Here is a 17,827-nt window from a genome sequence, read left to right as displayed (position 1 = left end):
TTAGTGAACCAAGTGAGTCATTTGCCATCTTCCTCCTTTACTCAGATAAAACATTTGTCAATGTTCAAACCATCAGTTCAGCTAATCAGCCTGCTGCAGGTGTTTGTTTTCCATTCAACCACATGAGACTACCACTAGTCTTGTGACCTGTGAGGTAACATGTTTATTTTCCCAGTTTTATGGTGGGGCAGTTGATCGAAATCAGAAGGCAACTGTCCTTGGCTGCCTGGCCGCAATGACTGGACTTTTGCATGACCAACATGACCCCACGTTGTTCTGATAACTTGTGTTCCAGATTGGTGGCTTATTTATGCTTATTAAAAGTATCATATATCTAAGCATGAATTTTCTCTCCAGCTAGCTAACATAGATCACTTCTGTATATCAACCCTCCCCTGTGTTTTCCCTCCAAAGAAGAGGAAAGTTGGTCTGTTTGGATCAAAAGGCATTAAAACTCTTGGATAAAACCCCGTTTATTCCACATCCAGTACACTCCCAACCACTAGTTTGAGAAGCTGTATACACATGATGTGAGTCACAAATATCTAGCCTCTATTTATCTTCTTGTATTTTGTCCTGTATTTTGATGCGCGCGCACACACACACACACACACACACACACACAAAATACATTTTATCCTGTATTTTGATGCACACACACACACACACACACCCCGCCCAACCCAGCTTTGATCCAGATTGAGAAAAATGACTACCTAGCTATTCTTTAAGCCAGTAATATGTACAGGCCAACCTCAACGTTAACAACAAATATTTCAGAGGAAGGCTCCAATATAGAATTGTTTTAACTAAGAGTTGTTTACAAATTTGTTTTCATTCAGTTTGGACTAAACTGGAATGCTGGACCTCTTACTACAAGTGTTAAATTCACAAAGTACCGGTATATAGCTGGTATAATAATAATAATAATAATAATAATAATAATAATAATAATAATAATATGATAAGGACAGCAGTTATGAATGGGGGAAGTGGGTTTGTTACACAAGACCCCCAAATTAACTTTAATTGCATAACCTGAATGTTGTTGTTGTTGTTGTTGTTGTTGTTGTTGTTGTTGTTGTTGTTGTTGTTGTTTGTTGTTGTATATTTATATATACCCCACCTTTCCCCCTGTTTTTAGTAGTTCTCATTTTTACATGAGTCCTGTCTCTAAAAACGTATTTGATGGTATGTGATTGAATCTCTTCCCAAAATGGCAATACAGTAGTCTGAAAGCACCCTTGGTCCTCTGACAATGAGTTTGGGTATATTATATGTGTGTTTGTGAATACATGCTTGTTGCAGTCCTAATACACATGAATGGCTTAAGAATAACTCTCCCCACATCATTATGTGTCAAATGGATTTCACAGTGGACTGTTCCTCACTGTAGCTAGGGAAAAGCAGTCTCTCGTTTGCAGAGGAAAGAATAAACCCATGAGCACACACCCAGCTGAACTTGAAACGTAAGTTATGTGAAAACAACATGTTCACATGCTCTGAGGAAACCCATAGATATATCTGCTGGAACGTCTGAAGAGCCCAATTGGAGCCCTAGCAAAACATTAGCATACAAACAAGTCTTCTTTGGAATGTTTGAGATTATTATCTCTGCCTCGCTGGCCCCAATTAGCATAGCACCAAGATGACTGAGTTTGACTGAAGCCTGAAGCTCTACTTTGTCAAGTGTAAAGGTTAAACTTTTGACGCGAAACCATTCTTTGCAGCATGAGTCCTGCCAGCCCAAACCTGCACAAGGTAAAGAATGATTGAGAGGCTTGGCAAACATTACAGTATATGGAATGAAAGAGTATAAAGGCAAAAGAAGGCAAAGCTGGCAACATTACAGTATATGGAATGAAAGAGTATATGATGAATGCGCTATTTTACTTCATTGCCAAGGCAGCTGTGCTCCTTAATTTATTGATTGGTTTAATTTACAGACTGGTTCTCATGGAGCATCCTAACGTGATTAACAAATGTGTCTTTAGCATGTTTGACTCAGACATGGTATCAGTGCCTGCCATGTGGGTACATTGCATAATAATAATAATAATAATAATAATAATAATAATAATAATAATAATAATAAATAATTTATTTATACCCCGCCCATCTGGCTGGATTTCTCCAGCCACTCTGGGCGGCTCCCAGCAGAATATTAAAAACATGATAAAACATCAAACATAAAAACTTCCCTAAACTGGGCTGCCTTCAGATGTCTTCTAAAAGTCAGATAGTTTTTTATTTCCTTGACATCTGATGGGAGGGCGTTCCACAGGGCGGGCGCCACTACCAAGAAGGCCCTCTGCCTGGTTCCCTGTAACCTCGCTTTTCTCAGTGAGGGAACTACCAGAAGGCCCTTGAATCTGGATCTCAATGTCTGGGCTGAACGTGGGGGTGGAGACGCTCCTTCAGGTATCCTGGGCCAAAGCCGTTTAGGGCTTTAAAGGTCAGCACCAACACTTTGAATTGTGCTCAGAAACAGGTTGAGCTCATCCTAAGCAACACCTCATCCTAAGCACCTAGGATTTTTGTTTTGCTTTTTTGCAAAACAGCTTCTATGTATTTTGATTAATCTAACTGAATTTGCTTTTGAAATCCAATGACCTGGGTGAAACAGCTGCACATGTTTCCAGGATTGCTGTGGTGCAGTCAGGTAATTTCTGACGCTGTGGTCTGACTGCTCTTTAGATAGTAATATGCATTGCAGTAAGGTAGCCCTGCTATGTCTGAGGCTGTCCTGCCTCACTCTTTAATTCAAGTTGGAGGGGTACCAACCTTTGGGGGGGGTGTCAAAATGCACATTGGGTTTTGTTTTTTAGAGTGTTGTGTGAATCACTCACTTCTAGTTGCTTTGTGGCTCTTCGTGATTTCCCCCCTCTGTGTAAGCTGCTTTGTGGTTCTGTTTGGATCAGGAAATGGGTCAGACATATCCTATATTTTTTAAAAATGAGGACCTGAAATTCTACGCTGAAGGCCTAACTTCAGTTTAGGAAATGAGATTAAGGCAATATGAAACCACTTCCTTAAAACGAATAAGGAGTCTAAAGTCAAAAGGATAAAATAAATTATGGCCGCAGGAGAGAACAAATGCCGAAAATATTCACACAATTGGCCTTCGCATAATTTTTGGATTTAGCTTGATTTTTATTCTGAAGGCAGCTTCCACAGTGCAACCTGCCATTCCTCATACAGAACACAAATTCAGGCTGTGGAGCTTTGGATCTCTGCCCAGTGCAGTCTACGGTGGCTCCAGCACACGCCCACCACTGGTGTTTGAACCTCAGTGCACATGGTGTTAGGCACAATCCACATGTATGCTGCATTTTTAAAAATAGAATGTTTGTGTGCTGTTTGTGTACTTTCCCTCAAACCAGCTCCATCCAATTCCATCAGAGATGCAATTGTTAAATTGAGATTTCTACATTTCAGACAGCCATTGCACATGACTGCTTCATTGTACTTAAGGGACCGCCTCTCCTGGTATGTCCTGCAGAGGACCCTAAGGTCCATGAATAATAACAGCTTAGGGGTCCTGGGCCCTAAAGAAGCCAGACTATCCTCCACCAGGGCCAGGGCTTTTTCAGTGATGGCTCCAACCTGGTGGAATACTCTGTCCCACGAGACTAGAGCCCTGCAGGACTTGATCTCCTTCTGCAGGGCCTGTAAGACAGAGCTATTCCGCCTGGCCTTCAATTTGAATTAGCCTGATCCTCTATTCCCTTTTCCCTTTCCTTTTTCTATTAAGAAACCCTTCTGGGTTTTGTTGGTGCCAGGAGCAGCAGCACTCGAGCGGCCGTCATTTAAAGCAGCCCCTCTCTGGAGCCCTTTCATGCGCCGCTCATCATCCCCCCGCCGCCTCTGCCAGCCCCTGCCGCTCGCAAAGCACACGTAAGCAGACACCAAGGCTCGTCCGGTGCTGTGGAGAAGGGAGAGGAGAGTCGGGGGGTGGCTTATAGTCTGGCCCCCCACAAGGTGTGAGGGACAGTGGACCAGCCCCCTACCGAAAACGTTTGCTGACCCCTGGTGTACAGCATCATAAGAATGCGACTTCATGCACAGGTAATTTCAAGATATTAAGGAGTACATGGGCAAGGTTTTATTCCTGCTGTGCACTCCCTGATAGAAAATGAATGAAGCCCAGCTGCTGCCATTTGTGTTATCTCAATGGAACTGAAAATATCTCTTCTCCATACTATGGTTCAAAGATATGCCATGGATAGTGAGAAGGATATGGTTTGCCATTTAGGGGAAGGAGGTGGGACCTGAGCCCTGTTGGATGTTGGAGGGGGTAATCTGATCAAGGGCATTGCTGCGTTTGTAAAAGACTTGGGCCACAATCCCATGGCACAAATTTCCAATATGCCCATTGGGCATATTTCAATATGCAGGGGCAGGCGCAGATGACAAACTCCTGCTGTCAGGGTTTACTCTGAGCTATGGGGTGCCAACAGAATATTTTGGACCCAATACATTGTATGTGACTTGGGCTCTCTATCCCAATCCCATCTCTCTATGCAATCCACAGGCAAGAACTAGAAGTGTAGGTGTTGGGACATGAGTGGGCCATGATATTGCAGAGCCCTTTTAAAAATTAAACATTATTTCTGTTTACCCGTCTCCTTGTGCTTGCTGCTCATTCGGTATGTATGGTATAAGGTTAAGGTGAGACCGGGTTTTTTGTTGGTTTTTTGTTGTTGTTTTTTAAAGGTATCAGTCTGCAATCTTTGACATTTTCTTTTAGGTTTCAAATGCAACAACCAGTCTGAACAAGAATGAAAATTATTACATGTTCAAAGAGGGGATGCTCTTTGCAGGGCCATGAAACCTAAGAACCGAAGCCAAGCGAAAATCTTCTTGCTTGGTTCCTGTACTGATCGCCAGTGGAAATGTTTGCTCACTGCTGAGAAAGAGATCATTACCCCGGCTCAACTGCTCACTCAGCCGTGGGCTAGTGTGCAATAACAAACGTACCGAGCTAGCCTAATCCCAGCCCAGGGCAGCCGCAGAACTGCTTGCTATGCCCCATTGATTCAAAGCGAAATTCAAAACTGCATTATCAGCACAGGCTCCAGAAAGACACATGCCAGATTCCTTGAAAAACCCAACGGCAGCAATTTATAGGCTTCCCCTCCAACATTTGCTCTTTCTTATATCCACCAATACAAAAGCAGGAGGATGTCTTCTTTGTTCCACTTCCTGTTCCAGTCGAACCTTTTGAGTTGTTCCCAGCCCCACTGTCTTAGTGAGAAATAACTTGCTTTCCTGTCATCAACGTTTGCATGTGGGCTTTTTCTTCTTCTTTCATTGATGTGAAAAGGTGGTTGGAAAACCTCATACACAAAAACAAAACTTAGTACAAGTTATTCTGCAAGCTTCATTACATGTGCTAAGAACGTAAGTCCTCCTTGGTTCTTGGTAACTGTCGTCTAAGTAAACATGCATCTGATCAGGCTAGACTGCTTTGCAGGAACAGAGAGTTCAATCACCAATGTACTTATCGCCTGGTCAGGTCAGGAAGGTGGAAACCTTGTTGATCCAGATTTAAATGGTAAGCTATGAGCCGACCGGCCAAGGAAAGAGGGGGAATGCCTAGAGGTTATTTAATTAAAACATAAATGAATCATATGTACAGATAAATGGATAGCTGGGTAGTCATGTGACCTACTTTATTTTACTATTTTGAAGAGCTGTATTTGAAGGTGTCTTGTATTTCAATGGTGACCAAACCAAGCCTCCTTTAAGAGAAGGAACTACCGTATAAAAATATAGAGCTTGACGCCAGCAGACTATGTAGACATACAAATCACCTGACATATCCACTCTCACACCCGGGTGAGGTTCTATTACTATTTATAGTTATTATTTCTACATTTGCTTCTATATATATCATTGCCATGTGCAAATTACTGCCCTCTTTGAGGTGAGGCAGACCCTCCTTATGTTAACACAGAAGGCATAACTGAACACCCTAATGTACACATCACATGCAAATTTATTTTGTTATTTAATTTTATATCATGCCCGCCCTCCCCAAGGAGCCCAGGGCAGCATGTGACTATAGTTCAATCTCCCCATTGAGCTGGTTTAAAAGCTACTTCAGTCTGATGCTGCTGATTTTCCCTTTGTAGGGTTTAAAATGCTGGAGGTGTGCAGTATGGCACAGGAAAATGATGAAAGGTCTTTCTCCATTGCTGAATCTCTGCTATCCATTGTAAAACCACTCTCTTTTTTTTCCAGTTTTGCAATGGCTGTCTGTCATGAGCACCGGCAACTATTTATTATTTTATGTATCGATTAAATTTGAATGCCACCCTTCGTCTGGAGATCTGAGGGCAGTTCACAGCATAAAAAGACCAAATGTGAATGCAAAATACATAAAACAAAAACAAACCAATAATCCCTTCACCACCACAAACACATTGAAAAGGACATAGGATGTTAATCAGCCTAAGGCCTGGCTGAAGAGGAATGTTTTTGCCTGGTGCCAAGCGAGCCTCCCTGGGAAGAGCTATTCTACCCTCTGGACCTCTTGTGGAGGTGGCACACAAAGAAGGGCCGCAGGTGATGATCAAAAGGTCCAGGTCCTAGCTGGGCTAGTTGTTGGATCACATTGGTTACCCAGGAACTATGCTATAGTTGAGAGAAGTTGGGGCAAATGCATATGCAGACTTCAAGTGCTCTGCTTTACAGAAGACAACCCTCTAATTGTGGGTGTTCTGTATAAGAAGAGCTGCCCAGTCGAGATCTAGTTTATAAATAAGGGAAAGCAGGAGCTTTGAAGTCACCCATCAACAATTAGCACCTGCAGAGCACACTGAAAAACTGAGCAGGCACACAGCTTACATGGCAAGTTTTCTCCACTATGGGGCTATGGATTTTTTCTTCTTCTAAATTTGCATATACACATTATTTTATACAAACTCTGTGCACCCTTTTTTTGGGTGATACCAAATAATCCACCCTATAAACACACACACACACACACACACACACACACACACACACACACACACATTTCATTGGGGATCTCCATGGGGCAGTGAATGAAGTACAGGAAGAAAATTTCAAATAGAAAAAGGCAAAGAGCACCAAAACTAAAGGGATTTTGGCCCAATCCAGAAAGGCAGGAAGGCCTTCCTTTGCACTGTACCCAGCACCTCTTTTTTCGTGACAGCATAACCAAAGCTATAAAAACAGCACCTTTCACATTTCAGCACAGTTCTCAGTCCATTAAGGAGGAGTCTTATTGGTCACAGAATGCTACAACCATTTTAAAAACACTTTCCACTGTGCAAACTGCTTAGAAGACAATCTTCAAGACAGCTCTGTAGAGGTAAGATCACTACTGCCCCCCTCCCCCGTATCGAAAAGGGTAAAAATTGTTGGTTTTAATATTTTTCTTGTAAGTTTTAAAGAGTTGCTCAGTTTTTTTAAACTAATTTTTTCTTTTTGGAAAAAGTTTTGAGGTTTTATTACAATCTGTGCTTATTTTTATTTCACAAGATTCATAAAATACTAAGCCACCATGGAATTTCTTTACTTGTTTCTGCATTCTAAGGCCTGTTCTACCCATGCAGGTGGTAGCACAACCTACATCAGTTCATAATGGGGATAAGATTTCAACTTTACTGTTTTCCCCAAGTTAACACAACAATTTTTCCTAAGACAGAAAACTGCCAATAGCTTTCTTCAGATGTAGATTTCCAGCTCTACTGGTTTACTGACTGCAATTCGCTTTGCTTGCAGAGCATTCAATTTTTTAATTTAACTCGCCAACAGACTGAGCTGGTACAGTTCATTCTCCTGCGCTCACAGAACAGATGTCATTTTAGCAGATGGAAAGGTACCCTATTTAACTGTCACCCAAGGATAACTTTTTTCATATATCTGCATAGCAGAGAGAGCAGGTCCCTGGCATTAAATCGAATAGTCCTATTGTTAAGTTATTTTAAGTCTGTTGCTGCAAAGGCTACCAAGGATCTTTGTGGAACGTTCAAGATCGGGGCTGGCAACCTGTGGCCCACGAAGACAGTTTTACCAGCCTATGAGCCACCTCTGAACCGAGCCGCCCGCTCAGCGAGTCCCCTGCGCACTGCGCTAAACCGGGACAGCGTGGTGCAGGGAATCGCCAAATGGCTCTGAAAAGCGCATCTGCGCACAAGTAGATACCAAAAATCGCGTCTGCACATGTCCAGACGCAGAAAATTGCTTATGCACAGGTGCAATTTTCAGCGTCTGGGCATGCACAGAAGCAATTTCTGGTGTCGGGGCCATGCGCAGACACGATTTCCGGCGTCGCGCTGCACCAGTCCAGCCCACAGACGATCTCCATGGGAGTGATCCGGCCCATGGCCTGTAAACTTTGCCAACCCCTGTTCAAGTATATTGCGGTGTAAGCCAGTTTGCATTGTAATGACTTGTTAAGAAATCTTTTAAGGTACCCCAGGTACAGATGAAGAACCTCAACTCCAATCCCATGCAGAAAACATGGCATTACATGCTTTGCACTCCTGTTCTGTTATTTTGCAGTTTTTATTACATCAGAAACAAAACTAATTGATTTGATTGAGAAGGGGGATACAGGGTAAGGTTCATGTACAAAAGGAAGCACACAAAATCCATTTAGGTACATTGAAATGTTTGGTGTTTTATTTTAAAAGCTGTAACGTTCTGTGCAAGTTGCTGCCTAAAAAATAAAATTTTAAAAAGATAATCTACATGGTTTAGCCAGTCTGAAAGCTATCAATATTACAAGCTTGTGCACATAAGCAACATTTACATCAAGTACAGTAATAAAAAAAAATGGAAAAAAGAGGGGCACATGTTGCCATCAAGTAAACATCAGAGAGGTTCAAGGTTAAAAAAAAAACTTGGAAGAAACAGATACTAGTCAGTTTAAAGTCTTTCTGCTGCTGGAATGCTTGGTGGCCCCAGAAGATGTCTGAGAACCAACAAGCTGGAAAGCTTATTCCAGTGGTTCATATTTCCTCAAGTTAACGGCTGTGGCTGTTCCAGTGGCTCCTTTTTCTACAAAATTATACTAGAGGATAGCTAGCTGCTGTAGCTATTCCACAGTGGTTTTTTCGATCTTTAGCCATGTAGATATAGCCTTTGAGGCCCCACTTCTCGCTCCAGCTGGAAAAAACAAAAACACAACATTGCAACTTTGCCTCTTGTTACAGGATTTACTTTTGTACCTCCCCCAAGTAGTTTTGCACAGAATGCATAACAGGTGGGCTGCTTCTCCGGCTGAAAGCAATAAGACAAGCCAAAAGCAGCCTAGAAATTATTAGCCCCAAAGGAATGTTTAGTGCCCCCCGTGTATCTGTTTTGGGGACAGTTTATACATTCAGTGGATTTCAAACCGAAAAGCTGTCCTTGGTTTGTACAGCTTCAAGACTCAGGTGGGAGGTAGGAGTGCCTGGATGTCCCCAAACCTCAGCCAGAAGAAAACCAAACTTGCATATAGAAACAGTTAAGTCTGCCAGAGATCAAGAGGTCAAAGAAGTCTCAGTGCTGTACCTGTTTTTCACAATCCAGTATTTCTTGCCATCTTCATCTGCACCCTCAAAGCCATAGCCAACGACAAGAACACCATGGTCCAGTTCTTCACTGCTACACTGAGGCTCATAATAAATACCTAGAAAGGAAGGAGTCAAAAACAGTGGGTCAGCTTCCAGAAGAACAGCAACCTTTCCTTGTCTACTTGGTCCAAAGTTATCCATCTGAATGCTCAGTCATGTTGTTGTTGTTGTTTTGTCGTGTCATGGCCAAAGTCGTGGCCAAAGTATTGGAGCCTCAGCTTCAGGATCTGTCCTTCCAGGGAGCACTCAGGGCTGAATTCCAGTCATAGGAACTGCCTTATACAAGAGTCAAACCAGTGGCCTATGTAGCTTGGTAATGCCTTATACTGACTGCAGGCAGCTTGCCCGGGCTTTTCAGACAAAAGTCTCTGTACCACTGAACTCTAAGTCCTTGCCCTCTCAGTTGATGGGTGCCCCTTCTCCAGAAAGTGTTAGCACCAAGCTAGTTTTGCCCAGTGGAAGAAACTGGCACAGGGCTCTATAAGCCTTGGCAGCTTGCAAAAGGCAACTACCTCCCCGCCAAACCTCTGCAGGAACTCATTAAGAATACGAGGAATGGGGAGTGTCTTATCTTTGTGCAGAAGCAGCAAGAGCCTTGCAATGCTTCTGCAAACACCATCCAGAACCACTACACCTCATAGATAAAATGGCCTAAGGATGTGCAAGACTAGCACGTATTAGAGTATCGTTGCCCACATTGAAATCAAACTGCGCAATACTCCATTCTGCCAAGTCCATTACAAATCATTTTCAGATCCTTAGACTAATCCTCACCTGACTCATAAAACTGGAAGGAGGTGTGACCTGCGTCGATCGCCACAGAGACTGGTCCTACTGCAGCGACGGCCTTCATGAGGGCCCTTTCCCGCCCTTCAGGGATGTCCACAAAGCCGGTGTCATTAGCAGAGTTGTATTCAGACTTGTACAAGCAATCTTCGTCATCCTTTGAAACAACAACAGTCACGTTGGTTGTGGTTCAGAATTCAGAAAGCCGGGTGAATGCAAAATAAATAAAAAATAAAAATAAATACACACTCAAATTTAAGTAACTACAAATGACACAAGTACAGGTGAAACTCAGATGTGATATTTTCTTGTTGGGGCACATACAGGTAAAACTTGGAAAATTATAATATTGTAACACAACTTAAAAGGTGAACCAATATATGAGATAGATGCATGGGCATGCAAAGCAAGGTATGTCAAGCCTTTATTTGTTGTAATTGTTTGTCATTGGGCGGGTCAATTATAAATGGAATGCAATTAATGAAATGTAATAGCGATGTTTATTTTTGTATTATTGTAACTATTTGTTTTATTACTGTGTAATTTCCAAAAGAAAGCATTTGTAAAAATAAAAATAACAAGTTGCATTACTGAAATAAATGCAGTTTTCGACGATATTCTAATTCCCTGAGTTTCACCTGTATGTGCCCCAACAAGAAAATATCACATCTGAGCTTGTGACTAAGTCTTCCCAACTACTTTTTGTTCCCAAACACAAAGATATTTCACATGTGAAAGAGGTGCCAATTTTAACATGCACACACCATGCTCTTTAACTTACAGAAGATATACTGGACCAAACCATCCTCCTCCCAATTGTCATTACTTCAACAAAGACTAAATCAGGGGGTGCTAGAATAGTTGATTTCTTGCACCAGCAGAGTGTTGGACGACATTACCTTTGAGGTCCCTTCCAACTCTGATTCACATATATCATGGGTGGAAAACCAGTGTCCCTCCAGATATCGCTGGATTCCAACTCCCATCAGCCCCAGGCAACAGGGTGAATAGTCAGAGAGGATGGGAGTTGTAGTCCAGCATCTGAAGGATCACAGAAGCCCCATACATCTATCAATTCCCCACCACAGCACTTCTGACAAGTCTCACATTCCACTCCTAGGAATCTCTACAAAGCATGCAACATCTGCCCCAGGCAAAACAGAGTTATGATGCCAAGAAAAAACTATGGATAACAGGAAACGTTAGCAGAGACAGAGTTCTTATCCGAACAGAACTGTTCTTCCATCTCAACAATGAAACAGCACCAGAGGTGAGCAGACATGCCTGAATTCAAGAAACACTTTCAGAAGCAACTCAGTATACAGCAGAGCTGGGCAAATGATGGCTCCCCGGAGAATGCTAGACTAGCAGACTCAGCCAGCATGGCGATGGTCAGGGCTAACAGTATCTTGATGACCACAGCTTCTCCCTTTCCAAAGTGTTAAGAATTCCTTTGCTGCCCAAGTCATAGGTGGGCCTTTAAGTTAAAACTTAAGATTCAGTTTAACAAGCTAACAGCAGTCTTACATCTGACTTCCAACCAACAAGTGGTATAAGAGGCAAATTAACCACAACACTATCATTGCTCAAGGCTTTCAAACCAATTCAGGCCAATGATGAAAGAGGGGGGGGGCGGGGAAAGGCTTAGTTGCCATTTTCATTTGCTGGGCTGCCAACAACTCAGTGAAACTCCCATGTAGGCCTGGCTTCAATCTCTTCCAACACAACTTTTGGAATTTCTTTTCCTGGGAGGTATGTTGACCTGGTAGATCTGACAAGAGAGGACAGACAAGGAAGAAGCTGTTGGTCAGGAAGCCATTTCACCTTTCCAATGTATGGGTAGGAGTCCTCAGAGTCGATGCCACCGTTGTCCTTTATGTACTGGAAAGCCTGGTCCATAAGGCCCCCATTGCAGCCCTGGTTCCCTTCGGGCCGAGAGCAATCCACAAGGTTTTGTTCACTCAGAGAGACCAGCTTGCCAGTTTTGCGAAAGTGCTGTCCTTCCAGGGCTCCGGTGGTACTGAATGCCCAGCAAGAGCCACACTGACCCTGAGGGCAAATGGGGAGAAAAGAATTGGTTTAAAGCCAGGAAGAAGTTCAGCGCATGCTACTGTAATGCTGCTAGTCAAGCAGCGGGAGAATATGCTGCTTTGACAGTGTCACTACTCCTTTTCTCAATTTAGCATTTAATGGATGGGATTGATGGGAGTTGCAGTCCAACAAATGGAGGGAGCCAGGTGGGAGCTAATGCTGCCCTAGACAGAAACCATACAATCTAGAAGCATTATTCAAGTTCAACGCATTCCAGTTGGGCAAAAGACACCCAAGGAAGCAGGGCCTGAGGGTCCCCATCTCCTGTGGTTTATAGCAAAGGCTACTCAATTTCACTAGCATCAAGTAAGAAAAATGCACTTTGTATTTTTGAGCCCATTGCCAAGCATCCCTCAACCAATTCTCAAGGGATACTCACTGAATGACAGCTCTACACTGGGGACAGGGAGAGTGCTATTGTGCTCAGGCATTTAGCTAATCACTCTGAGAACAGAATAGTTCCCTAGGAGCCTGATCCAACAGGCTTTTATGTCATTGGGTTCTTCAGCTACATCACATAACTAAAGTAAGGTAAAGGAGCTTTTTTCCTCTTGGCAACGTAGCTACATTTTGGCCATAAGTCCTACAGAAGCTGAAGTACCACTTAGAAATCCAACCACAGGCCAAGCTACTTGTGTTAGGCAAAGGAAAGGAAAAAACCCAGAAGATCAGATACATACTTGATCCTTCACTGGTGTGACATATCCTCGATCTCTCCAGTCAACAGATCTTGGTGCCTCCAAGAAATTTGGTTCAAGGAACTGTGAGCCTGAAAACTTCCTTTCCGTTTTGGAGCGTTTAAACCCATTCATGACTTGCCTAAATTCTTCATTAGTCTGAAGAAAGAGGAAATAACGTCAGCATGCCATCTAAGCAGTTACTCAGGAGATACAGCTGTGCAACTTGGCATTTACATACCATGTCTCCAAAATGATTCATTCCCAGTCTGTAGCTGTGCTTGCCCAGGCTGTGGTCCAGGTTGTGCAATTCAATCATCTTCAGGTTTTTCTCCCAGATCATTCTTCTCCAGCCTTCCTCTTTCTAAAAGGGGAAGGAAACAAGGAAAACTGAGCACCCAATACCCTCTAACAGCTAAAGACATAGGCTCAATTCAGACATCAGACCATAGTTTGCAACAAACCATGGTTGGAACTTCTGTATATTCCTGCAAACCATGGTTGCCTCCCTGTTTTGGTTTCCCTATCTATTTGGTATAGCTACGGCTCCAACTGCCATAGGCTGCTGCAACTATGGTTTGTAAAGGCACACACCACACCAAATCATGGTATCCAGTTCTGGTTCACTGGCTCATTACAAATCATGATTTGTCCATCCAGGCATCATGCCAAGCCAGAATTCTTAAATGTGGCTTGCACTTACACCTGAATTAAGCAATGAAAAGAATGCCTAGCTTTTCTTTGCTGCTCTAAGCAGCTTATCATTGCTATGAAAAACATTTCAAACATTAGCTCTAATATTTGAGTACTTCATACTTAGCATGACTACTCTTGCAAGCTTGGCTACACTTTTTGTTCCTAAGATGAGATTTATTCAAGCAGCAAAATAATATTGATAAAATTCATTTTGTATCTGTTAATAAAGTATCTAGAGCATTTGAGTCTACCTGTACAACTTGCCTGCTTGCTGTATGCCTCTGAATCACAATTGGGGAGAACAGTGTCTCACTTCAGATCCTGCTTGCCTGCTTCTCAAAGGAATCTGGTTGGCCACTGAGGGACCAGGATACTGGACTAAAAAGGTGTCCATTATGTTCTTAACTACGATCTGCTATACCAGTAACTCTCAGATTATTGCAGTGTTGTCTGTGTCCCCTAAGGTGGCAATTATACCTGAATACCTAGGCTGGCAGATGGTTTTACCAACAGATACATGAACCATTCGTACTTTTGCTACCACACATTTTCTGAACACCTTTTGCCCATGCACACTGAGAGGTATGTAGTGACACTTACCTCATGGTACTTCTTGTTATGCCACGATTTCCACATGCCCCAGTGATCATCCAAAGCAGGGTCCAGGCCTGGGGCGGCAAGGCATGCCTCCAAACTTAGGGCCAAAACACACAGATAGAACTTCATGGTGAAACCTCTCTATAGGGCAATAAAAAGATCCGATTAGACAGGAATCTCTTCTTCACTTACAGTGAGGAACCAATAGAAAGAAACTGTTTAATCTCCACTGATGAGGCCATGCAAAACTATACAGAAATGAAATTTATTGAAGTGAGAATAAAGTACTTGTTTAAAGTTTTGGTATAAATGCACCACAGTGCTACCACACAAAGCACCTAGTATGTATATAGCAACATGTTTCAGATCCTGGTTCTGTAGAAAGTGAAAAACGAGCAACAGAAACTAACCAAATGAGAGATATGAAAGGCCTGTTCAAGCAACTACTAAAGCCTAGGTTCCCCAATCCTGCCAGATGTCCACAAATCACATCAACAACCCTATACTTCATTATTATAACCCCCACCCATCAACCCTTCCCCCCCCCCACACAAATAGTCAATCAGAGTGAATTAGATTGGCTGCTTTACAAACAGATTTTTCCTTTGTAGGTTAGATAACTTAAGACAGCGACCTCCCCCCACCTCCCCAAATGCACTTTTCTCAAAGCCCTTGTCGAAGGCTGAAGAAAAACAGGATTGAATCTGTAAGCATTTTAATGGCTAGCACTTTCAGAAGCCACCGATATGAGTCAAGCATTTTCCAGGAATCACTTCCGCTCTCCCGACATCCCAGTCTAGGGCGGAGTACCAAGGGAGGGGGGTGAAGGGGGGGTCCCCTTGCAAAACAATAAAATAAAAATAAAATCCCACCAGCACGTGACCCCGCTCCAGTAAACAGACACGCGAGCGCCCCTCACATGATAGGCGGCCGAGGGGGGAGGGCGCTCAGGCGCCGGGCCCAGTGTAAACAAGCCCATTTGGCTGCTGATCCGGAGCCAAATCGCTTGGGGGGAGGGCGCTGGAGCAGAAGCGCGCCGCTGCGGTTTAATTCAGAAAAGGGAAGGGGAAATACCTAAACCCAAGAGAAGATGAGAAATCCCTGCCCTGGGCTGCCTCGAAGGGAGAGAAAGACCCGCACAGCAGCCAGCTGGGAAGGAAGGGTCTCGGGTCACGCCAGCGTCGTCGCCGGGAACCACCCCAGTTGGGTGCGCCCCAAATCCCCGCTACTCCCACTTCTAAAAGATGGGCAAGGGGGGCTCCTCGGAGCGCTGGCCACCCAGGCAAACGTAGCCTACATAAGCTCAGCCGAGCATCCAGGCGCCTCCTTGCAAGGCGGGCTGCCCGCCGCCCGCCCGCCGACAAAGATACACACAAAAACACCCCGTTAAACGGGCAGCGACGCCTCCCCGATTCCTTTCTCCACCGGGGAAAAGGAACCCGTCCGTGGCTCCGAGCATCAGAGGGTCACCCAAGGGAGCCCCCCTTCTCATAGCTGGCAAGTTTTTCCTTTTCTCACGAGGAAGCCTATTCGGCATAAGGGAATTTCCCTTTAAAAAAGGGAGAACTTGGCAGCTATGCCCCTTCTTCTCCCCAGGCCCCCGGAGGGCCCCCGTTAGCAGCAGGGACCGGGGCGACAGCGAGGGATGCTGGAGACGACGCGCTCAGCCATTACCCAGAAAGGCCCGCGGACAGGAGCGAAATGGAGGCTCTTGGCAACCTGCCGGCGCTTGCATACCCACCTTTGTCCGCACCGAGAACAGAACACCCTTCTGGGATCGCCCCTGATCTGGCTTGTTTCGGGCCGGGGGCTTTGCTCTAAATGTGCCCGGCTTGCAGAAGCCCGGCCCCTGTTGCGCTTCGATTGGCTGCAAGGCGCAAAGGAGGAGCGAGGGCTAATCCTGCAAAAGTTCGTGACTCGCGATCCCGTGATGCGAGCGGTGCCCGGACCTGTTCCGTGATGGAGGAGGGGGAGGGAGGGGATTGATGTTTTGTTTTTCTGGGAAACTGGGGCGGCCGAGGACAAGGTCCCATGCTCTGGCTCGGTTGTGAGTTTTTCTGGGAAATCAGATAGATAGAGGCACAAGCTTTTCGATATGTAATTCAATTATAATAATATAGTCAGCAAGACGAGGGAAATCCTGTTTCAGAACAATGCTAGGGGGGCAAAGGATCCGAATGCCCTGAAGCGCAGCCAACGCGCATTCAGGCCATTTCACCTCTCGAGACAAGGCGTGGTTCTCTTCGTCCAACTCAAAAGCCTTCGCTGCCTGCAAAGCGCAAAAACAAACCAGCAGACGTGGCGGTGGTTTACAAAACATCGGACTACATAAATTAAATGCAGATGAACTCGGGTTTCTTTATGTTTTCTGGTTTTCTACTATGCATGTCTCCAGTGGCGCACCTACCGGTAGGGGTTTGTTAGATTGGCCCCATTGGCGTACAGGATTTTTTTGGGGGGGGGGGGCAGAACCGACGTCATAGGTCAGTAAGTTAAGTACTGTACAGTATTTCTATTGTTTAATTTGAAGGGGGTCAGCTGCCCCCCCCCGACCCCCCTGGCTACGCCCATGGTTGACCCCCACCATGGACACAGCAACAATGGCATGGGCAGGTAATCTCTGCAGTGTCAGCCTCTAGTTCTCAGGAGGCTTACCTGTACATATATTTTATTGAACCATTGTAAAAAATTAGTGTAAATCTCAATAAATTTAGTGAGAGTTGCCTGTGGGTAGAAACATAAGACTGTAACAGAGATTTGCTTTCACATGTGTAACTTTAATATGCATTAATAATCCAGCTGTGCAAACAATACGGTAGTAAAAAAAACCATTTTCAGTTTGACAGTGAAATTGTGTAATTAATAACCACCAATGACTTAAGTTGCATTTTAGTTCAAATATTATTCTTGAAACCAATAAGACTATATCAGTGTAAGTGTAAGAGGGGTCCCCTTAGCTAGGTTCACATTATATAAAGTTTCCAATCCTTTGCTTCTTTTATATTTGGACTTTTACAAACTTCTGACACTTTAAAAAACGTTCAGGAGATTCATCAGGTAATTATTGTTATTTAGCAAAAATAAAAGGACCCCTGATCATTAGGTCCAGTCGCGGACGACTGGGGTTGCAGTACTCATCTCGCATTATTGGCCGAGGGAGCTGGCATACAGCTTCCAGGTCATGTGGCCAGCATGACAAAGCCGCTTCTGGCGAACCAGAGCAGCACACGGAAACGCCGTTTACCTTCCCGCTGGAGCGGTACCTATTTATCTACTTGCACTTTGACGTGCTTTCGAACTGCTAGGTTGGCAGGCGTTGGGACCGAGCAACGGGAACTCACCCCATCACGGGGATTCAAACCGCCGATCTTCTGATCGGCAAGCCCT

At 44.2% G+C, this 17,827-nt stretch overlaps 1 protein-coding gene across 1 annotated transcript; it reads right to left on the bottom strand.

Annotated features, from left to right (window-relative positions):
• Positions 1–8,636: 8,636 nt before the first annotated feature.
• On the bottom strand, positions 8,637–16,334 carry CTSL (cathepsin L). Its single transcript, XM_035100042.2, has 8 exons — positions 16,182–16,334; positions 14,444–14,581; positions 13,389–13,511; positions 13,151–13,306; positions 12,204–12,428; positions 10,368–10,536; positions 9,532–9,649; positions 8,637–9,144 (listed from the first exon to the last, which is right to left on the bottom strand). Exons 2-8 carry the CDS (start codon positions 14,567–14,569, stop codon positions 9,045–9,047), a joined length of 1,017 nt encoding a protein of 338 aa, XP_034955933.1. The 5' UTR covers positions 14,570–14,581; positions 16,182–16,334; the 3' UTR covers positions 8,637–9,044.
• Between the last annotated feature and the right edge of the window lie 1,493 nt (positions 16,335–17,827).

Source organism: Zootoca vivipara, chromosome 11 (assembly GCF_963506605.1).
Source record: "Zootoca vivipara chromosome 11, rZooViv1.1, whole genome shotgun sequence".
NCBI lineage: Eukaryota > Metazoa > Chordata > Lepidosauria > Squamata > Lacertidae > Zootoca > Zootoca vivipara.
Note: the sequence above shows the minus strand (reverse complement) of the source record. Positions and strands in the feature narration are given on the sequence as shown.